This window comes from Crocuta crocuta, unplaced genomic scaffold (assembly GCF_008692635.1).
Source record: "Crocuta crocuta isolate KB4526 unplaced genomic scaffold, BGI_CrCroc_1.0 scaffold556, whole genome shotgun sequence".
Classification (NCBI taxonomy): Eukaryota; Metazoa; Chordata; class Mammalia; order Carnivora; family Hyaenidae; genus Crocuta; species Crocuta crocuta.
The window spans coordinates 2,157,979-2,181,786 of NW_027527436.1; the positions used below are offsets into that span (position 1 = coordinate 2,157,979).

Genomic DNA, 23,808 nt, shown 5'->3' on the forward strand with positions numbered 1-23,808 from the left:
GTATAATCTTATTTATCAAGAACCATTTGTATAATTAAACACGAATATCCTAAAAGGTTGCCTTAGGTCGTCATTTGCATGAGTAAGTAATTTGTAGAATGTCAGGTACAATAGACAGAGTAGATGGATGTGTGAGTGTATAGGGTTAAATTAGGCCCAATAACAGCCAACTACACAGTGATCAATCAGAATGATAGATCTAAATGGCAATACAAGAAGACTATCTGCATGTTTAGGACTAGGAGTATTCCTTAGTAAGCTTTCACGTGCAAATCTAACTTCAGGAAATTTTCTTTCTCATTCGGTATCTTCCACAATAGATTCTCTCTTTCTCTTTCTGTCTCTCTGTCTCTCTCTTTCTCTCTATCTAATATATTTGCTCTGAGCTCTTAAAGACTGGAAAACTTGTTTGATTCTATAGTACACACGTTCCAGGTATGTCGTTTTAAAAAAAAGCACTCAGAACATTCGAAGAAGGAGATGCTTAGAAACAAACTGTAGAATACTCTGCTGTGAGAGTTTAACTTGGGTTTTGTTTCTTTATTTTTCAATCAATAATATCTTCAAGAGAGTAAATATGGGAGAGACTTTTAGCAGTTAGGCCAAATCTTATTAATGTTTCCATATACTTTTTTTGGTGGTTTCCTTTAGAAAAGTAAAATTTCTGATGTGGAACTGCTCTCAGATTGCTGACAAATGCACACCTGCAGCCCCTTGCTGAGAAGATTGCCAGAAACCCCATTTTTATTTTTTAAACTGTTATTTTATTTTTTTATTTCAAGTTTTTATTTAAATTGTCGTTAGTTAACATATATGGTAACTTTGCTTTCACGTGTAGAATTTAGCGATTCGTCACTTACGTATAACACCCAGTGCTCATCCCAACACGTGCCCCATATTTTGAGAGACAATTAATTCCTTACAAAACAGAACCTGCCCTTTATAGACACACTTGCTCACTGTTTGTATAATAATCACTCGCATTTTGTAAACCCTCCACTTTACAAAGCACTTTAATGTGTTATCTGACTTCCTCCTCATAATACAACTTCATAGGGTGGCTGGAGAATGTATTAGCTCCTTTACTGGAGAGGAAATTGAGCCTCTGAAAATGTCACTCTCTTGCTCTTAGGTGATAGAAGTTACAAGAACTGAGTAAACTCTTTTTTAATGTTTATTTATTTATTTTGATAGAGAGAGAGACAGTGTGATGGGGGGAGGGGCAGAGAGAGAGGTAAACAAGAGTGTCCCAAGCAGGCCCTGGACTGTAAGCACGGAGCCCGATGTGGGGCTCGAACTCATGAAACCGTGAGATCACAACCTGAGCCGAATCCAAGAGTGGGATGCTTAACTGACTGAGTCACTCAGGTGTCCCTCCAATAAACGCTTTTATTGCTCTTTCCAATAAACCATGCTTTTGATTCTGTATGTCAGCCATATGCATAAGTATGACACTCGGGACCATGAAAATCAAATGGCTCATCTGTAGACAAATATGTGCAGTCCTGGGTTAGGTCAAGTTAGTTTGTAAGGATGGATGGACAGCCCAGGTTGTCTTAGGTGATGGAGATTTACTGTCATAGGCACAGGGACGCAGGGAGCAGCACACTAAATTAGCAATAGGAAAACCACTTCGTGGAAACCAGACCCCAACAGCAGCTGCTCTGCAGTCCCCTCTCAAGTGGCCCCGGTCAGTCTTAGCAGAGGGAGAGTAGGTATAGAGGTTATTGATGAAGAGGTCAGATTTCTGAACTGATGAGAGAGTCCTTGACTCCTCAGTCAGCTCCAGACCAACCTCTTTAATGCATATCTAGCCCAGAGGTAGGGGAGAACATTTCTTATTACACAAGGAGTGACAAAGTTTGAAAAGAAAATATTCTTGGGGAAGGGGTGCAAAATATGGTGTACGTATTAATATCAAGTTCTTTGCCAAGAATAGGGCTCTTGTTGGTGACTTAAGGTGTTAAAGATAAACTGAGGCATATTAAAAATGTTAAGAGTTTATTTGAACAAAAAACAATTCTAACAGGGCAGCACCACACAGAAGTGGCTAGGAGCTGTCGGCCAACATAGGGAACATGCAGAGCACAGAAAGGAGATTATTCGATTAGCTATAGCCATTGTTCTTTGTGTTTTGATTTTGTAATCTTGAAGCATTTACCAGCTTAGGTTTCAGTTTGTTTATATAGACCTTCAAAGCATTAGAGCCACCTTAGACTAATGGCCTCCTTGCTTAATTAAATAAAGGGCATACAGAATTTTGATAGAGGTCACAATGGATGGGAAAGAAAACAGGGAGGAAAATAAAACTGGGTGTAATAAAATAAAAATTCAGCGAGTTGCCAATTAATTACTGAGCACCAATAGGACACAAGCAACAGGGCAGGTGTGAGTATGTTGGAAAAAATGAAAGAAGTATAATCCATAGAAAGTGGTCAGCACGGGGTCCAGCCCAGGATTACGAACATTCACTTTGCTTTCATTTCTGATGTAGATATAGCATCATAAATACTATGAAGGCTTTTTAATGCTAGTGTTGTCAGATAAAAACTAAACCTCATACCTTCCTGTGTTAGGTAAGTTTTTGCTGGGTAGAGTCCTATTTCCAAAATGTGATTTAACCTATGGTATTTTAAAACACTTGAGCCTCAGTATTATGGTGTTTCTGTGTATTTCTGTGGAAATATTCAGTTCTGAAAAGTAGGCAATTTAAAATTCTCCATCATTAACTGAGAATGTGTGTAGGACGTAGTATCTTTTGTCTTTGACAGGAGACCTTCATAATATAGTGCTCTTTTTCTTAGTCTTTCTTTTTAGTATTCAATCAATTTGAGATCAAAATAGCATTCATATAAATCAACGTGTTTATGCAAAGCAGGAGCAGCTATTTACATGAGCTACTCAGAAAATGAAAGCAGTTATGATGAAGAGAAAGCTGACTGAAATAATGAAGAATTATGGATTTCACAAAATTTGTACCACAAGACAGTGTTTCTGTTACACAAAACCACCAGAATAAGAGTAAAAAAGAAACTATCAATGGTATCCTCTCTGTCTGTTGAAGTAAAAAGTCCTTTTGCCAAAAATCGCTGTGGCTTTCTGCCGATGCCCAGGGAAGCAAGAACAAAGGAACTGAAGTGTAATAGTCCAGGGTTCAGAATAAAAATACTAATGGATATGCTTGTGATTTCTACCGACAAACCTGGACCCCAGGATTTGGGTTCATCTTTATAGGTTGTGAAAAAAGAAGCAGAAATCTTGTATGGGAAATTTTGAGCAATATGCTCTGATCTTTTCATTTTAATGAACCAATACAAAAATCAAGAAATAAAATCTTGTGAACATGGAGTTGCCTACCATATCTATCTCTATCTATCATATCTATCATGTTTCTAATCCATCCATCCATCCATCCATCCATCCATCCATCCATCCATCCATTATCACCTAGTTACCTACTTTTTACCTAACTGACAAGCTAATCCATCTGGTTTGTGTCCCAAGATTTCCTGACATGATCATAAGGTACATAAACGTTTACTGTGTGGGCTGCTCATAGCAAAGAAGGGACATAGTTATGGGATGAGAGCAAGTAAGGCTTATGCATTACAAGGCCCAGTAGTACAAAGTAAGGATACTCTTTTTTAAAATTTTTTAAACATTTATTTATTTTTGAGAGACAGAAACAGAGCATGAGCAGGGGAGGGGCAGAGAGAGAGAGGGAGACACAGAATCCAAAGTGGGCTCCAGGCTCTGAGCTGTCAGCACAGAGCCCAATGCGGGGCTCAAACCCACGAACTGTGAGATCATGATTGAGCTGAAGTCAGCGCTTAACCAACTGAGCCACTCAGGCTCCCCAAGAGAGAATACTCCGGGGAGCCGGGGTAGCTCAGTTGGTTAAGCAGCTGGCCCTTGGTTTTGGCTCAGGTCATGATCTCACAGTTTGTGAGTTCAAGCCCTGCAATGGGCTTTGTACTGACAACATGGAGCCTGCTTGGTATTCTCTTTCTCCCTGTCTCTCTGCTCTTCCCCTGCTCATGCTTTCTGTCTCACTCAAAATAAACTTAAAAACAAGTAAGGACAATCTTTATTTTTTATTTATTCAAAATATCTTTATCTCAAATGTATCCAGCTGAAAATATTTATTATTTTATAATTTAAAAAAAGATGAGAGGCGCCTGGGTGGTATAGTCAGTTAAAGGTCTGACTTGATTTCGGCTTAGGTCATGATTTCACAGTTCCTGAGTTTGAGCCTCACATTGGGCTCTGCACTGACGGCATGGAGCCTACTTAGTGTTTTGTCTCCCTCTGCCTCTGCTCCTTCTCAGCTTGTTCTCTCTATCTCCCCCAATATCAATAAAATATAAACTTAAAAAATATGATTAAGGTTTTCACTAAAACAATTATTTGTGTTTAGTGAACACTTGCACACACACGTGCACGCGCGCACGCACGCACACACACACACACTCATAACTGTAAGAGTTAGGAACCTCTCAAAGAAGAGCTGTGAAGACTGAGAGCAAGTTTGGACCTGTTGAATTGGAGTGTTCTCTTCTTTAAGGTTTTGGCTGTACCCATGCCAAGAGCTATAATGTAAATTAACTATTTGGATAAAGACAAAATAAAACCATTTAACCACAAATTCTATAATTGGCTACAAAAATAGTAGATGAATTTCTGTTTATATGTCTATTTTCAATCTAATTTTTAAAAACCTTACTAGTTACTATTACCATCTTTATATTATTATTCATTAATGAAATAAAATTGTTCTTTTATTTACTCCTCTCAACCACTACTAATGACTATATTTGCCTTAAAAACTTTCAATTACCTAAAGTGTCAACATCTGCCACAAGCTGCCAAAATCCCATTGCAGTGGAAACGATGGGTTTAATCGTTTCTTCTCTATTGAAAACTGCCTCCTAGAAATCTTCCATCAGAGGGGCACCTGGGTGGCTCAGTCAGTTAAGTGTCTGACTTTGGCTCAGGTCATGATCTTGCAGTTCATGGGTTCGAGCCCTGCATCAGGTTCTGTGCTGGCAGCTCAGAGCCTGCAGCCTGTTTCAGATTCTGCGTCTCCCTCTTTCTCTGTCTCTGCCCCTCCACTGCTCATGTTCTGTCTCTCTCTGTCTCAAAAATAAATAAAAACTATAAAAAATGTTTAAGAAAAAGAAATCTTCCATCAGAGAGCTCTTTGTCTAAATGTGTTCCTGGGCTATGATCATCAAAATCATTTTGGAGTACCTGTATTAGTGTTTGTGGTAAAAGGACCTTGGAACTTGCCTTTTCAACACATTTCTAAGTGATTCTTGTGCCCAGTCTTGTTTGAGAAACATAGAGGGCTATTCTTTATAGAACCAGGAACAGATATGTAGACATTCTTTTGTTGATGTTTATTTATTTTTGAGACAGAATGAAACAGAGCATGAGCAGGGGAGGGGAAGAGAAAGAGGAAGACACAGAATCTGAAGCTTCAGGCTCTGAGCTGTCATCACAGAGCCCGATGTGGGGCTCGAACTCATGTGGGGCCTGAACTCATGTGGGGCCCAAACTCATGAACCATAAGATCATGACCTGAGCCAAAGTTGGACGCTTAACTGAGCCACCCAGGCACCCTGGCACTATATGCATTCTTAAATTCCTATTCATATGATGTCAGTTTAGAGTTGTACTTTGTATTTCTATTATCATTACCTTCAACCATTCAAAAAAGCATGAAGCATGTATCTGAATATGTTATGGCTGCAATCATCATAGAGTTTATTGCAGTGGTCATGGTTCCAAACAGAACGGGAGTTCATTAGCTTTGGAGAACGAACCTTGCTATCTAGTTTTCACTCCAGGTGTAAATTTCTTGAAGCCCTGATATTTCTGGAGCTTGTTGGATGGATCTATTTTTCCCCTGAAGCCCAGATGAATATCATTCTAAATGCTCCCAATTTCTCTCAACACACATTTCTCCTTTTAATTTGATTCTAGAAGGTAGGCAAAGATCTGTGAACATGGGGCGCCTGAGTGGCTCAGTCAGTTAAGCGTCTGACTTAAGCTCAGGTCATGATCTCACAGTTTGAGGGTTCGAACCCCACATCGGGCTCTGTGCTGACAGCTCAGAGCCTGGAGCCTGCTTCAGATTCTGTGTCTTCCTCTCTCTGTCCCTCCCCCACTCACATTCTGTCTGTCTTTCTGTCTCTCTCAAAAATAATAAAAACGAGAAAGGATCTGTGAACAGAAGTGTTTGTAACAAGTTTGTAAAAGAGACAGAGAAGGAGCCACGACTCTGCAGAGGACAGGGGAAAGGGAGGACAGATCTGAAATTCTCCCAGCGTGGTAGCCTGTGCAGTGCTTACATTACTGTGCTAGTTATTCTTTAGCCTTATTTCTATGCATAACTGCAAAGTAGTTTTCATGTTAGTGCTTTGTCTTACCCAATAGTTCATAGCTTTTTGAAGTAACATTCCTTAGGACTGATACTTTCCTAGTCTTTTCTTAAAAATGTTATTTCTGGGGGCACCTGGGTGGCTCAGACGGTTGAGTGCCGACTTCAGCTCAGGTAACGATCTCGTGGCTCATGGGTTCTGGCCCCACATCAGGCTCTGTGCTGGTGGCCAGCGGGGAGCCTGGAGCCTGTTTCGGATTCTGTGTCTCCCTCTCTGACCCTCCCCTGCTCATGCTGTCTCTCTCTTTCTCTCTCAGAAATAAATAAAACATTTAAAAAATGTTATTTCTGAGAGAGAGAGAGAGAGAGCATGAGGGGAAGGCAGAGAGAATGGGGGACAGAGGATCCAAAGCGGGCTCTGCACTGACATCAGTGCAGAAGATGCAGGGCTTGAACCCATGAACCATGATATCATGACCTGAACCGAAGTCGGATGCTCAACCGACTGAGCCACCCAGGCGCCCCTCCAAGTACAGTCTTTATGCAAAAAGAAGTTCTTAGTGTAAATCTCCAGGGATTTCCTGATGTGCTTTTCCTTTATTGTATCATAAAAAATTTCCTTAATTGTAAAAGTATTTTATGATTCTTTTGGCTAAGAGACCATCATGCTACAAGTGCTGTGAAAGCCAAGAGCACAGCTTAGTGATATTGAGGATAATGTTAGCACCCAGTTGATGTCTATTTGTTCTTGTATTCGCTACTATTTTCCATACAAAAATGAAACACAGGAATAACCATATTCAGCCAGTGATCTTTCACAAAAAACTTCTAAACTGTTGAGTCCTAAGGTGAATGATAGTGAATGCCCTAACCCTTAAACAATTTGAGATTGTGCTCTTTTTTCCAGGCTACGTTTTATAAATGTTGTAGTATAACTGTAACCCTCAAAGGATTAAGATATGGAGGCATTTTTGAGTTCTCTGCAACTTCTGTGATATCCTGTAACATGCTCCCTTGTGGAATAATGACAATTTTTGATAAAACAAAATCATTTCAACAATACTGATGATATATTCCTATTGAACAGCACTGGGGAAGCAACATCATTCTTTATAAAACCAGAAAATATGAATACATTTCTGTGACAATTCACATCAGAGATAAACAAAAACCCAACGTGAATGGCCATGCCAGTAATTAATAAGTAGAGTAAATAGGTTGCATGTTAACAGACAAACAATTAAATTATTTGTTTCCTAGGGGCATGTAATGAGATTGTTATCACATTCCCATGAGGGAGACAAATAGATATTAAAAAGGTCTTTCCAATACCTGTATTGGCTAAGGCCAACGGCTAATTCAATAGATTCGATCAAAACTACCACTTCTTTCACTGCTCCTGATTTATGACTTTGGCTGTAGTTAGTCATCACTCATTGCAGTTTGTTCTCTACTGCTCATAAATTATGCCTCATAAATAAAAAGATACAATCAAGGAAATCATATCAATTCATCTACAACCTTGGAGTCTATTTTCCCATGGCACTTACACTAATGCCTTTTTAAAGGGTGGCCTGTCATGGGCTTTGAATATGTTCAAATAGCAATACGCCAAAATGGGCTTTGCCAGAACTGTGGTTAGAGAGACTCATGGCTAAAAAGAGAAGGCAATAAATTTGAAATTACATGATTACAAGATTATTTTACTTCACAAGCAGCCCTGCAGGCTATAGTCATAAAGGAACAGCTTGCTGAAAAGCTCTGTGTAGCTATCTATTTAACTCTCTATCTATCTGATTTTCTTTCATCATCAAATGGACTTTTTCAGCATCTCTGTTTGCATGAGACTTTACCAGCTACATTATAGTTATATTTTTACAGATATTGTCTCTGCATTCCAGGATCCTTTTATCTAAATCACTTTGGATCAGGCAAGATGGAACATGATTTTAATTGAATTCTGGGACCCAGGGGAGGAAGACTACCACAAGACATTGTCTTCCTTTCTACTGCTACTTTTGAAATTCAGAGATGTGAAGCTACTAAAGAAATTACAAGACATTTTCCTTGCTAGAAATGGTTGCTTTCTGTCACTGCTGCTTAGCATACTGCCTTGTGCTTTGGAGTCACTCAATAGATATGAATATGAGGGAGGGAAAACTGGCTTCAATGATAGTGGGAAATCATAAAATTAGCCTCAATTTGACTTTAGTAATAAGAAGGGGAATTTTGAATTTATCACACACTACTTTTTATTGCTTCTATCTGTACTCCCTGAGAGAAAATAGGAACCCAGTTCTGTCCAGCTCTCACAGAGAATACATAAAAGTAATTCATGGGTTCATTGAGCACTTGCACTTTTAGAATTGTATTATATATAAGAATTTATTTCATCCTCCCAACAATCTCGTTGGATGAGTATTATTATCATCACTGTTTTGCATGAGGAAATGGAGGCACAGAGAAGTTTCTACAACTTGGAAGTTGTAGGGCCGGGCTTCCAATATAGGTGTGTGCTGGCAAAACTCAAACTCATGACCTTTTTCTACATAAGGCCATTGAAGGAAGACTTGGGCACATCGTCCCTGCTCGGGAACTGTCAGAGAGCCCTGCAGTTTCTGAGACTGGCTGTTTCTGTGGAGACAGTAGCCTCAGAATGAGACGGTGGGGCTTACGACAAACATCATGGTGTCCATCCCCACTTAGCACATTTTAACACTATTGCATGTGAGAGGCAAACTCTATTCACATCCTTTCCACACTGCTCTAAATGTGTGTGACAGTGAAACTCCAGTATGTTAACTAAAAAATTAGCGATACCCCACTGATATAACACTGGAAACATACATTTTCTGCACAATAGTTGCTACAGTAAGCTAAGATCACAATCACCAATTATGAATAACATTTTTGGAAATAAGAGTCTAGTTAACTAGGTGAGATTATTTAATCATCCATTAATTCAACAGATATTGATTGAGCCATTCTCATGCCAGACACTGTTGTGTGCGTTAGGGATACAACAATGAACGAGGTTGGAGTGGACATCTTGGTGGGGAAAAGCAGCAAGTACACAAACACAAAAGGAATAGGGAATATCTGCTAGAAAGGAAAAAAACTTATAGTATAAGTTATATAAGATATAACAATATAGCAAAGAATAGCGCCATGAGGTTCTCTCAGGAGATGATAGTCAAGCTAGAATGTTAATAGCAAAAGGAGGCCACCATGTGAAGACACAGGGGGAAAACACTCAGGGGAAAACACTCTGGGTAAAAGAAGAACAAGTGCAAAGGCCCTGAGGCTGGATTCTCTAGAAGGCTGGTGTGGCCGGGCTTAGCGAGTAAGGGCCAGAGAGCAATGAGATGAGGAAAGAAGTGGATAAATAAAAGCTCCTCTTGAACCACAGAGGAGTTTTCATTTTATGGGAAGCCAACGGGGCATTCCCAGGAGGGATCTGACTTAATCTGATTTACATTTTATAGAAATAACTGAGTACTGATGTCTTTTTATGAATTTACCTATTAAATTTTAATTTTGTGTGTGGGTGACAATGCTCTGGCCTTTAAATTAACTCGTTTAAAGTTTATAGCCACCCTACTAAGGTAGGTCTTTTCACCCAATTTTATGGGGAAGGAAACGAAAGCTTAGAGGTTTTATATATTAAAAAAAATCTTTTTAGGGGCGCCTGGGTGGCTCAGTCAGTTAACAGTCCAACTTTGGCTCAGGTCATGATCTCACAGTCCGTGGGTTCGAGCCCTGTGTCGGGCTCTGTGCTGACAGCTCAGAGCCTGGAGCCTGTTTCAGATTCTGTGTCTCCCTCTCTCTCTGCCCCTCCCCCACTCATGCCCTGTCTCTCTCTGTCTCAAAAATAAATAAACTATAAAAATTTTTTAAAAAATCTTTTTAATGTTTATTTTTGAGAGAGAGAGAGAGAGAGAGTGAGTGAGTAGGAGTGGGGGAGGGGCAGAAAGAGAGGGAGACACAGAACTTGAAGCAGGGTCTAGGTTCTGAGCTGCCAGCATAGAACCTGATGTGGAGCTCGAACTCACAAACCAGGAGGTCATGACCTGAGCCAAAGTTGGATGCTTAGCCAACTGAGGCTCCAGGCTTAGAGGTGTTAAATTAAATTACTTGCTGAGACTACAGAGCCAGTGAATCCTGCAGCCCAAATTACAATGTGAATCAGTTTATCTTTGCAGGGTCAGGAGTTCATGCCCTGATGGGGGTGACTTGAAGAAGCTGTGGATCAGCAGAACAATTACTGGACTTGATCTGAGTTCTGACTCTGCCGTTTATTTAGGTAACTTGTAGTTATCTAAAAACAGTTCTTCAGGCTTCTGATGATACAGGACCACTGAGATTTATGTGGAAGAAAGTTTCTATAAGGTTCTTAAGAATGGGCTGGTGGTAAGTACATTTATAAATATCTTATCAAGATTTTGAAAGCCCCAAATCTGTTTACACATGCAATTTGGAGCAACCATGGCGTGAGTTTAAGGACACAGTCTTTGGAACCTGAATCTCAAGTTCAAATTCAAGTTCTTCAACTTACCTACTCTATCTTGGGGCATGGTAACTAATCACACAATGCATCAGATTTCTAAATGTTATTATTAGTAATAACCTTTATTTCAAATGGTTCTTATGAGTTAATACATGTAAAGCTCTTAGCAGAGCACATAGCAAGCACTATGTGATTATTATATTATTTGCGTGAAAATTTAGGAGAGAGGGACTTGATGGCTTGGAAGAGAATGTGGGACTAAATAACAATTCTGTAGCTCACTTCTGGGTTCCGTTTAGCTGTGTTGGATCAACCATACATCTGAGAACACTTCAGAGCATTATGAGCTCAGGCTACATCCCTGTGTGTCTTTTTCCAAGTACCTCTCTGCTTTAAAATGTTGAGGGTTAGAACAAATGAAAGCTTGGCTTTGGAGAAGTATTGTTCCTAGATAAAAGTTTGCAGATTGGATGGCATTCTCTGCTTTGCATTATTATTAATTAAAATTTCTTAAAAGCATCCCAGAGTCTAAGCAAAAGGAAACATTGGAACAATTCATTGGATTCTCCAGAGAACATTTTATCTCCGGTTCCCAGTACAAACATGTCATAGGCATCAAGGAGAGAAGGGCACAGTTTCCAAGATGCTTTTAGGCATCTTAGTAATGATCGGATCCATCAGCAGATAGATAAATCAATTCACAAGAGAGAGTCTCAACTGTCTTCTTAAAGATTTCAGTTGAAGGCATGTGATTTACTTAAGCGTCTTAACATCTTTGTTTCTACCTGTAGATTTGATTGGTTCATATAGACCAAGACATTTATTTAGAATTTAATGGAAATATACCATCAGTCCAAGTACTTAAGTGCAATCCTCCTTAAGCCTTCAGATTTACTTAGTGTTTTATCAATAATCATGGAGTGGTGAGCCAAAGCTTGCCAGGTGATCCTCTGGCCTGGGAAGGATTCTTTGTCACATACTGAGCGAGAAGCAGCACCAATCTGAGGTATGTGGGTAGCCCTGCTCTGTGTGCTGGGAAGCGAGTGTAGACGGCCTTAGGGATCTTCTCCTCCCTCTGGCTTCTTTCCAGTTGGATTTGACCAAAGGAAGGACAGAGTTCAGGTTTTTAATTTTTCCTGATCCCTGTCTTTGGCACCCCGGTTGGGTAAGCCTGCACTCTTTCTCTGTGGTCTCAGCTTCTATGGGGCAGCCCCTCCTTACTGGCCTTAGCATTTGCTGGGTTCCGGGAATGCTTCTTCCCTTTAGGCCTCACAGGTAATAGCTTCTGGCTTTTGCTAGTCCCTGGGTAATTTAACGTCCCTTGTTGATTCTCGTAATCCTGCCTACACCTCCATAAATAGCCTTTTCATTTAATTCTCTTCAAAGGCCCCTCTGAGTCTACCATCTGTTTCCTGCTGAGATCCTGACACCGGGGAAACCATTTCCAAATCGGACACAGGCACCAATAACAACGGGTGGGCTGAGATTGGCCTCTGATCATAATAAGCATGGAGAGATTGGAAATACTTTTTTGAGAGACTGCAGAAATAGAGGAATAGTGCCTCCTCATGTCTGCATGGAAGGATTTCAGTCAAGTACCACCTGTGCTCCTCAAGCCTATCTGGCCAGAGAGTGGAATTGGTGGGGGGGAGGGCCATGAGAGCTTGGTGTGGAAATCATGCCATCCTGAAGACAAGGCATTCTCTGTTTCTCACTATTTCTGCTGCACCACCACTCAGATCTTTCAAATATCTATCCTCATAGCTTGTATTATCATCCATATATAGATATAGATATATGTATGTATGTATGTATGTATCTATCTATATGCTTATTTATTTTGAGAGAGAAAGAGAGAGTGTGAGGGAGTGGCAGAGAGAGGGAGAGAGGGAAAATTCCAAGCAGGCTCTGTGCTGTCAGTGCAGAGCCTGATGCAGGACTCAGTCTCAAGAACCATGAGATTATGGCCTGAGCCAAAATCAAGAGTCAGATACTTAACTGACTGAGCCATCCAGGTGTCTCTATCCCTATATTTTTATGGATATATTACTCATGGGTGTGTTTCTTTGTCTAATCAACTAAATGTTAAGCCCCCGAGGAATAGAGTTCATGGTTTCTAGCCTCCTGCCCCAATCCTAGTAACTAGGTATCCATTATGAACATGGCAGCTGCTTAATAATACATTATTATGTGTTCAAGTAATAGGATAAAGAGAAATGAATGAAACATGTCTCATCCTTTCCTGGATATTTTTACAGGACCTACATTTTAGATGGATTTGGAGAGCCTTGATTTTTCACACTGAACAGGTACTGTTGGTGAAGAGCTATGGGGGTGGTTGGAATAACACATTTTCTACCTTCAGTTGGAGAAAATTTGGTTGCATTTAACATTTCATGTCCAGCAAACAAGCTTCCAGCACAAAGATAGGAGGATCAATATTGGCTTAAGTGAAATATAAATCTGGGTTGCATCAGCATGAGGGTGAGAACCAACACATTCTCAGATGAATAACTTGTCTCAAAGGCAATGTAAAGATTGCCAACAATCAGAGCTTAAGAATAGAGTCCTAAGGGATGCCATGAGAGAGAAAAAGAACGAAAAGACACACACACATGTGAACTAGAGCATGCTCCTGAGTGCGCTCACATGCACGTGGGAAGAAATGATCGCTGGCTGGAACCAAAAACCTGATGGCAAAAAATGACACGGTCCAGTCCCTGGTCTCGTGGAAGAATTCAGACTTTTATTCATGGAAGTGTCCTGATGGCCTTCAGTCTGAGCTGTAGCACCTTGGCTCCAAAGTTTTAGAATGAATGCACTGTTTGAGACAGACAATATCAATAAATCATTTAATACCTTGAGCTGTGGGAGCTGAGGGTGGGAGCAGCTTAGTTCTTGTGGGAGAGACTAACCAAACAAAAGGCTCCATGCTGGTCAGAAATACGTTAGCGAGATTAATGCCTAATTAAATGCAAGTCCAAAACCAAACAGAAAACATGCTCAATAAGTTTTCTCTAAAAGTGGTATAGAAAATGCTTAGGAACGGGATAGGATAAAGGTGATAGCAACAGAAAATGAGCCATCTGAATTGCATAGCCAGTCACAGAAGTGCAGACTCAGACTCAAAGTTGGACGGAATCTTAGTCATGGGTATGTGGGGAAGAACAGAAGTGGCGAGGACAGAGAAGATTGGACCACTCACTGAAGGGGCATCACCCCTTCAGAGCCAACTGTGCTGTTGGTCAGAGATTTTTATATCCTAGCATTTCATTAATGACTCACTGATAGAGACATAAGAGGTGTCTGTTTGTTTTTTACCTGGCTCTTTTCTGTCTTAGAAGAAAGTATCTCCTACTTTTATTTATTTTTTTTTTTTAAATTTTTTTAATGTTTTATTTATTTCTAGGAGAGAGAGAGAGAGAGAGAGACAGCATGAGCAGGGGAGGGTCAGAGAGAGAGGGAGTCACAGACTGAAACAGGCTCCAGGCTCTGAGCTGGCAGTCAGCACAGAGCCCGACGCGGGGCTCGAACCCACGAACCGTGAGATCATGACCTAAGTGAAAGTCGGACGCTTAACCGACTAAGCCACCCGGGCGCCCCAAAGGTATCTCCTACTTTTAAATAGTAGGGGCTGAGGCTAGAGCAGGGAGGTGGGGCTAATACATAGCAGGTATCCTGTTAGACATACAAGATCTCCTAGTTCTCTTAACACACCCATTCTTTTTTTTTTTTTTTAAGCGAGATTATGGGAAATTAAGTATCATGTCCAAGCTGTGTGATTTTCACTCAATTTCTTGAGCTGGAAAACAGGATGGCTTTGAGCTTCTAATGGGGAAGAGCCTGGAAACTGTATCTATTTCACAGTAGCATGGTGGGTGTGCACAGTGTGCTGGGGCAGCCCTCGTTTCTGGCTGAAAGTGTTTCCCACATATTCATAAAGCCCTGGCTTTATGAAATTTCAGGGAATTTCTTTGGTCACTTTCCCAGATGGGTGAACAGAAACAATCTCTGTCCAAGTTAAAGTTGGCTTCCTATCACTTGTAGTAAAATAATCAAGATACATGATTGAAGATGTAAGTCTTCTCAAGAACCTAAATGGGACTCATATGTAGTAAATGAAATAAATTATTTGTTATTTATTTACATTTATGTTTTATAATCTATTTATAATTTATTAAATACATGTATTAGTAAAGAAATACATTGGGTTTCATTAGGAAACACCACTGCTGATGTTTCCACATGTCCATTTTGGTGGTAGAGAACCATACAACTATTGATTGTCTGAAGTTGGTCTCATAAAAGCACTTGCTTTGACACAACTTAAACACTGTTAGAAAATGAAATGGCTTAGGATCAGAATACATTCTGTCTGGTTTTACTAACTATAGATTAAATCAGGAGAAGATAAAATTTCATTTGAATTTATTAAGTGTGTGCTTGTAAATTACCCCCTCTTAGGCTCCTAGAATTGAGAACTGCAGAGAACTTTTCATTTAAACACAGGGGAGGGGCGCCTGCGTGGTTCAGTCAGATGAGTGTCCAACTCTTGATTTGGGCTCAGGTCAAGATCCCGGGATCATGGGATTGAGGCCCTTATGGGGCTCTATTCTGTGCATGGACTGCTTGGGACTTGGGACTCTCTCTCTCTGTCTCTCTGTGTCTCTCTGTCTCCCTCCCCTTTCCCTTGCTTGAGCTCACTCTAAAATAAAAATTATTATTATTATTTTTAACACAGGGGGAAACCATTGGGAAAGGTTAATTTGCTCCAGGATCAAGAAATAGAGAAGGGCTAGAAGCTTCTGTCCTTTCTTCTTCTCCCTTCCAGGGGTCACCCACAGCTTGTGCGGGTGCACCGAGAGGGCCTCACTAGCGCCCCCTTCAGTCTTCAGACAGATGTTTCTGGCAGGAACACTGAGAGTCCCCTCATATGTTTCCTTCTCAGCCCTTCCTTCCATCCTTTCGGCATAAATTTTTACACAGAATTTTTTGGAGGCAGAGTTGGTCTGTTAGAAAACAGCAGGCCTCCCACAGCACCGGCCCTATCAGACCCACACTTAGTGAGTCATCGAGTTCCCTCTGAGGCTGACCTGTCACTTCTCAGTCACCCAGTTCCGAGGTGCTGCAGGCCTTTGGAGATCATGTGAGTGTAGGTGCTTATTGCAAAAACCTGTCAAAGTGGGGAAGTTTCAGGAAAACTAATTAAGTCACTGACAGCATGATTCGGTGAAAGGGGGAGCCACGGCAAGCCCTGGCAAATCCATGGTGAGTCATTGCCTTAAGCGAGAGTATGAATATGAATGCACAATTACGAGAGCTGCTCATCGGCCGGCCCCAGCTCCCTCCCTGCAGGTCAAAACCCAAGCTGCTTATGGAGTAGACTCACAAACGGGGTCCTCTCTAAAGCCTGTGCAGAGACCATCTTCTTAATTTGCTTGCCGAACAATTAAGAACTTCCCCACACAGGATGCGGAGGTTTATACCATATGTATCAGTACCGCCTGATTTTGAAAAAAGTTGAAGACAGAAGTGAGTACTGCTAGTGAAAAGTATCACATTGGGTTGTCAATATTCCGTGGAATGGGAAGCCTGTAATCCCCACTTAAGGAAAAGGTCTGTGCATGAGGAATTTTGTTCAGTAAAGATGTGTCTCATTTATGTATGAATCACCCATTTTATAGAGTTTTTGAGAATTAGGTTCTGGTAAACTAACTTGCATTTGAAATTCACTGAGAATGCATGTTCTCTCTGCACCGCGTAGTTCTGCAGAGACACCCCGTCTGTCTTGTGACAAAAACCACACTTCCAAATTTCTATGATTTATCTTTCAGATCTTACGGTTTTTATTAAAATTGATCCTTCAGAATCTCTGGAAGCTGTATTGAAATGGATCAAATTAGGAAAATCCCATTTTAAAGGTGCTGAATGTTCTAATTATTACTACCAAAGACCAGGTCTCCCAAACGAGAAACGAAACAAAATCGAACAACAAAAAGCAAACAAAAGCCACGAGCAAGAGTAGAAGAAATTGGTTGATTAATTGAGACGTGAACTTTGTAGGTAATATATGCTGCCCCCTTTCCAGCTTCACACCACAACAATAGGGCTCCTGTTTAGGAAAGTCATGGAGAGACCAAGGTAAATAGGTTGGTCATCAATTATCATCATGTAAATGAGGCACTTGTGGAGAGCTGGCTTCACTTATTTAGGCAATCGGTTTATGATGGTTTAGGACTATGAGTCTCAGCCCTGGCTGCACATTAGAATCACCTGGGGACCTATTGAAATGCACTGATGCCTGGACCCATCCCAGGATCAGAACTACAAAGGGATGGGGCCAGGGCACCGGGAACGTTGTTAAAGTTCCCCAGGTGATTCTAATGTGCAGTCAGGGCTGAGAGCCACTGAATTAGGAAATCACCACTTAAAAATCCGGCTTAAGTAGCATAGCAACAATGCTATACCCTCTGGGGCAGTATTTCTCAAAAAAAAAAAAAAAAAAAAGGGTTGTGGGCCATCTAAGTTGCTTGTTAAAAATACAAATTCTGAGAATCCCCTCCCTGACCCCTTGGAATCTGCACTTTGAACGTATTTTTTGGGTAATCCTTTTGTACTAGAAACACTGGGAACCACTTCCTTAAAATGTTCAATATGGAAGTATCACTGAAAACTTAGAAAGTGCCTGTAGTATACATGGCTTTTGCCCACCTTCAAATGCAACAGTTATCAAGCTGGTTATGTGAATTGTTGTGAGGTAGGTGATGTTGGCTGGTTCTCACCCTCCAGGGTTTCCTGAAGCGAGGATCCCCTTTTCTCTCAGTAAGAACATAGTTTCTGTCCCTTCTGTCCATCAAAACTCATCCATTCTATATTTTTTTCTCCCAGGGCTCAAATACTGGTCAACTGATAGGTGAATTTATTCCAGTAAGTGCTGTCTTGTTTTTCCCACATAATAAATTTTGGCGGCTGCCAAAACAGAAATGAGTACAATGGTGTAGGGTGGGCAGTGGCATCAGACACCCTCCTGGTATACCACAGGGAAGGTTACCTACCCAGTTACAGATCATCACCACCCTTTTGATGAATAGGTCCATATCTCTGGGCAGTTTCTCAGTTCTTCAGTTTCATACCTTACCAATATAAATATAAATTACCTCAAAAACACAATCCTCTGCAGAAGAGTCAAATCATTGACAGATGCTGGGTGAACTCATGTCGCTAGGACAAAGAAGGTATTTTCTGAAAGGCAGCTTGCAGATGAAATAACCCTCAGACAAATTTGAGAGCAATGTAAATTCATCTCAACAGCAGAATGTTCTTTTGTAAAAGGGAAATCAATTCTTTTAGTACATTACATCCTAAATGGCTTCTATATGATTATTCAGGGTCTATATAGACTCAGCAGTTACACAGGCTAAATAAATCCACTATTTTAGTTCATTTATTCTAGCCCTTAATCTATATTTTTCAAAGTATTTCCTGTGAGGACTGAGTTTGGGGCAGAGTCTAGACTTTATCTTTTTGCTCTCTATCCTTATGTTGTAACAAGGTAGGATTAGCTAGTGAATGTAAATTTGAGACCAGTTTGTTATGAAAACCCAATGCAATGCATCCATTTGGGTGGAATGAGTAAAGACAAGGAACATGACACAGAGCCAACGGGAAGGGTTACAATAGGAACAGCAAAGCCTGAGATCCAGTCTCCTCTGAACTGTGAGTCCCTTGGCTCCTGCTTGTCTTTAGCTCCTAGGAGGAAAACTCATAAAAGCTAAGACACATGCATGGCATTATCATTCCTTCAAAAAACTGGCATAAAACTTCTATGGATCATGTGGCCAATTATTGAACCCAACAACACAACATAAGGCCAAAGAAGTTATAATCACTGGTTTACTTTAAGTATCTATGGGTCTTTTTAAATTTACTTTGAGAGAGAGAGAGAGAGAGGATCCCAAGCAGGCTCTGCGCTGTCAGCAGGTAGCCTGACATGGGGCTCAATCCCATGAACTGTGAGATCATGATTGAGCTGCAATTAAGAGTCAGATGCCTAAACAGCTGCCCAGGTGCCTCTCAGTGGGGCATTTAGTTTCATCTACTTAGAGGCTGAGGGTTTCATGCTGATTTCATTCAGCTCTGTCACAAAGATGTGCTTTTTTTTTTTAAAGATGTTTCTTTTTTTTTTAATGTTTTATTTATTTCTAGGAGAGAGAGAGAGAGACAGAGTGAGCAGGGGAGGGTCAGAGAGAGAGGGAGTCACAGACTGAAACATGCTCCAGGCTCTGAGCTGGCAGTCAGCACAGAGCCCGACGCGGCGCTCGAACCCACGAACCGCGAGATCATGACCTAAGCAAAAGTTGGACGTTTAACTGACTAAGCCACCCAGGCGCCCCACAAAGATGTGCTTTTATTTTTATTTTTTATTTTTTTACAAATAGTTTATTGTCAAATTAGTTTCCACATAACACTAAGTGCTCATCCCCACAAGTGCCCTCCTCCATGCCCATCCCCCCTCCCCCCGACATNTGTGCTTTTAATTATAAAGTAGACTAGATAATTGAGAATAGAAGAGTCTTTGATAACTTACACTGTTTAGTAAATATATAGAGAAAAGAACAAAAGGATGGCCAACCACATAGATGCTGGAAACTTGTTTCTAACTGTGGTATCAATAGGTATTTTGTTCCTTCATAATATAAACCATAATCCTCACCCTAAACCCTTGGGTCCTGATGTGTTTTTAAATAATTTTGGGTTTTTTTTTTTCAGATTTTGGAAGGGTTATACAATACATATACTGCATATTTTGTAATATCCTCAGAATGATCTGGTAATGAGACATGATATTTCTATAGCAAACATATAAATATTCACATTAGACGGGATAAATGCTATAAACAGTCTCAAGTTTGTTTAGATTGAGTTTTGTGCCAAATGAGTTGTGCCAAAACTAGAATAAAAACTCATTTTTAAGTGAGGTTTAGATTTGGAAATGAAAACAAGAGATTATGGATATATATATCCATGTATTTCTACAAACCATTCAAGAATCTATTTACATTTTCAATTTTCACTAACTTCATTGGGTAATTTGTCTCATACATTATTGGCCAAAAATATACTCTCCTCACACTTAAAATGTTACCTCTAATTACTATACTCATTGATTTGCTCAACATATTTCTAGTGACTTAGTGATTTTATTATTTCTGGTTAAGGTAAGCTTTTCAAGGCTCAGTTTTGTCTTTTAGAAAACTGCACTTGGCATTGTGCCTGGCCCTTAGTGCTTGCATCAGTCAGCGAGCCTGGACTGCCAGCGACAAACTGATTCTGACTTATGCAAGAGGGAGTTTATTGGGAGTACGTAGAAGTAAAAGGATAGTTGAATAATCATGCTCGGAAATAGCAGGGATAAATAAGAAAAGCTTTTGGATTGAGGTTGGGGATATTTTATCAGGACTTCTCACCTCCACCTTTTAAAATTCTGAGTCACTGTGCTGAAGATCAAGACCTGGATGAATCTGAGGGGTGGAGCATGGCCTATGTGCACACCTCTTGGTTAGGAGACAGCCTGCCCGATGCATACGCTGATGCTCCTACCAAACCTGGGCAAGAGGGTGGAGGATCATCTCCCTGCCAGGAAGTGGGGGTGCTATCATAAGAACAATCAAAGCACTCTGATAGAAAAACAGTAAACCTAACAGAAGTCCTCTATAGATTTCAGAATACTTTCAGAATATTTTTCTCAGTTCTCAGCTTTCTAGGGATATGCAAGGTCCTAATTTTTAGGTTGCTCTCATACAAAGCTTGCTTCGTTCCCATGCGCAGGCGAGTTATTTTCCTTGATATTTCTAAACATTCCATGTCTTTCTTGAGCACAGAGGGTGAAGGTATTTGCCACTGGGTTTTATTTTATCTTGGTACAATTAATGAGTTATTTTCAAAGCGATTTTTCTTAACAAGGAGTGTTTCCTGCCAAGGCAACATTGACAGAGGGAAGCTTAATGGTAGAAATCACTTCATTAATAAGAAATGCAAATACTTCACTTGAAATTTACATAGGAATAACAAACCTTTTTCACATGGATCAAGGACCAAGGAAATGAAAAAGGCAAATGAATATGGTGTTTCCTCCTTCATTTACTGCTTAAAAATTTTTAAATTTTTGTAATGTTTTATTCATTTCTGAGAGAGAGAGAGAGAGCTTGAGCTGGGGAGGGTCAGAGAGAGAGGGAGATACAGAATCAGAAGGAGGCTCCAGGCTCTGAGCTGTCAGCACAGAGCCTGATGTAGGGCTTGAATCCACGAACCACGAGATCATGATCTGAGGCCAAGTCAACTTGTCTCAACTGACTGAGCCACCCAGGCCCCCTCTGCCTAAAAATTTTTTAAAGGACCTTGTTAAATTCCTTAAGCCCCATGTTTCTTTAAGTGTCTTTTCAAATTGCAAACGATTTTTACAGGCAGGTGCTGATACAATCTCGGCGTGAATTGGTGATAATACACATTTCTTACCTGATACTCATATTCTGTGAAAGGTGATAGTTCGAAATCCGTAAAAGAGCTTGCACTTCCGTTATAAGTTAGCACTGGATTCGATTTTCCGGACTGAGTTGCTATTTGTCTTCTGTACAACTCATAATATAAAACTTTTCCATTTGGCTGAAGTGGTCCTGTCCACAGAAGGGAAACCATGGGCTGGAATCCCCCGGGTGCCATCCGGACCTCGAGATGTGGAGGCGGTTGCGTACGAGGTGGGACCTCAGGGGTCTGTGTGGATGCCCAGTCACTTGACGCACATCCCAGCATGGTGCAGGCTTGGATTCGTACCTCATACCTTCAGGACACAAGGCAGAAACTGCCCATTACTGGCAAAATAGATTTTCACGGAAAGGATCTTTAACAGACTGTTTTTTGAAAGGAAAAAGACAACTAAGTTTATGTTTATTCTTATCTGCAGCTAGCCTTTTTAAAGAACAACAAAGTTCCATGAACGCTGTAGCACGTGTTACACCATCCTGGCTTTCCAAACTAAAACAAAGATTCTCATCTGTTTGGAAAGGGTGGGCACAATTTTTCCTTAAACCGGAATGTAAGGAATAAATGAACTTCTAAGATTCTCTGTAACATAAAAAACTCTGGTACTCTGCAGAATTACTTAACACAGTGATGATGAATGCGGATCTTGGGGCATATGAACCAGTTTTCAGTAGCCTTGGGCTTTTTCTACATCCACAGCTGGAGCTGAATGATTCCCCAGGAATGTTTCCAGGTCATGAAGGAACATCATGGAGTTAAAGTCTCCGTGGTAATAAATCCCCTCACCTGATACCTGACATCTTAAAACAGGCTTTCTTACACCACATAAAGACCTTTTGGGGCCAAAGTAAACCCAGCTACACGCTAGATTATCAATCATGGGGACACCTTATCACCATCCAGTTAAACTCAACCAATCAATTATGTTTTGCCTCATAGTTGGTCTCCTGCCACCTGGAAAGGTCTATTTACATAGCTGGGACTTTCCCTTTCCAACAAGAGAGGGTTTTGTTAGTATTAAATGCCTATGGCCGCACTTAAGTGCTTTCCCCTCTCTGTTCCCATGCCCCACTGATTTTACGACATCCTTGGTTTTCCCTCAAACCACAGCCACCTTTCTTTCTATCTTTATTTCTTTTGGTTCTGACCTTTTCCTCTTCTCTTTCCTCCTTTCTCTCCTCTAATCATTGTTTCTGTTCTCTCCCTTGTTTTTTTTTTTTTCTATTTCTCCTGGCCTCTTCTTTTCCCACTTTCTCTTCTTAATTACACTTCTTTCTTCTTTTGCGACATCTTTCATTCCGGGTTTCCACTCCTCCCTCCTGTCTGCTCCTCCCATGCTTATCTCCACTGCGATAGGACTATTGGTTTGTGGGTGCATCCATTTGTGGGTGCATATTGCAGACCTGACTCCAAAACAATTCTGTGAAGTCCTTTTTCTACACATGGATTATTTGCTTTCTGGATTACCTGTGGTAGTTTTAAAATTCTGGCTCATGTGTCTTTTGCTACTTAGAGGATTTCCAGGCTTCTTCCTACTGACCAGCTGCAGGTGCCCAGGAGGACACACTAATCTGCAGTATTCAGTAGACATTAAGCTGCTAGAAAAACCACAAACTACATGAACCCCAAATTCATATACAAGCGAGAGGCTGTTTCAAGTGATTTAATGTCACTTACATCTTCAATTGAATAGAGAGTGAAGAGGACATCTCTTAGCCCCTTAAATATCATTGCTAGGCTTATCAGATTATCAAACTTTTTTCTCCCTCCCCAGCCTGTGAGAAGTGCTTCTCTCACATCTGGAAATGCTTTTCTTCTTTAGAAATCTTTTTGAGTAAGAGTTTGAAAGGGGAGCAAGTTGATATGATTTGTAAAACCTGCAGGTACCAGTCAGGTAAAGAAGAAGTCAGTTTAAAATGTATAGCTGTGCAGCTAACCTGGGTCTCTTTAATGCCCTGAATCAGAGTCAGATAAAAGGCAACACACACAGCATGTGGATTAGCTATGAAAGATACCTACACAAGTTTTAATTACTGTTTAATATTTAATGCAACCTTAAATAATTGTCATGAGTAGATGCATAAGACCATGAATGTTTCATTTAAACAGCACTATATATCAGAGATAATTATAGGAGGGATCTAATCTACACATCAGTAGATTACAATAATAGCTGAATTTTACCAGTGGTGGTTGGAAATCAACACTCTTTCAGCCTTTAATTTTTTTTAAGTGGTTCTGTTCATTTTACTAAATTTTAAGCATAAAATGTCTTTTATTACTCTTCTCTCTGGGGATGTAAGTTACTTAAAATGCGATGGGGAAAAATGCCAAGTAATTCTTTCAGCTATAGAAAAAGGGCCAGTGGGAAGGTTCCTTC

The 23,808-nt window shown here is 40.4% G+C and overlaps 1 protein-coding gene across 1 annotated transcript in view; it reads right to left on the bottom strand.

Moving 5' to 3' along the window:
* USH2A (usherin) overlaps positions 1–23,808 on the bottom strand; it is a 717,315-nt gene that overhangs the window by 27,630 nt on the left and 665,877 nt on the right. Inside the window, exon 63 of the mRNA XM_077759473.1 lies at positions 21,405–21,726. Coding sequence (XP_077615599.1) covers positions 21,405–21,726 — 322 coding nt within the window. The remainder of the gene's footprint in view (positions 1–21,404; positions 21,727–23,808) is intronic.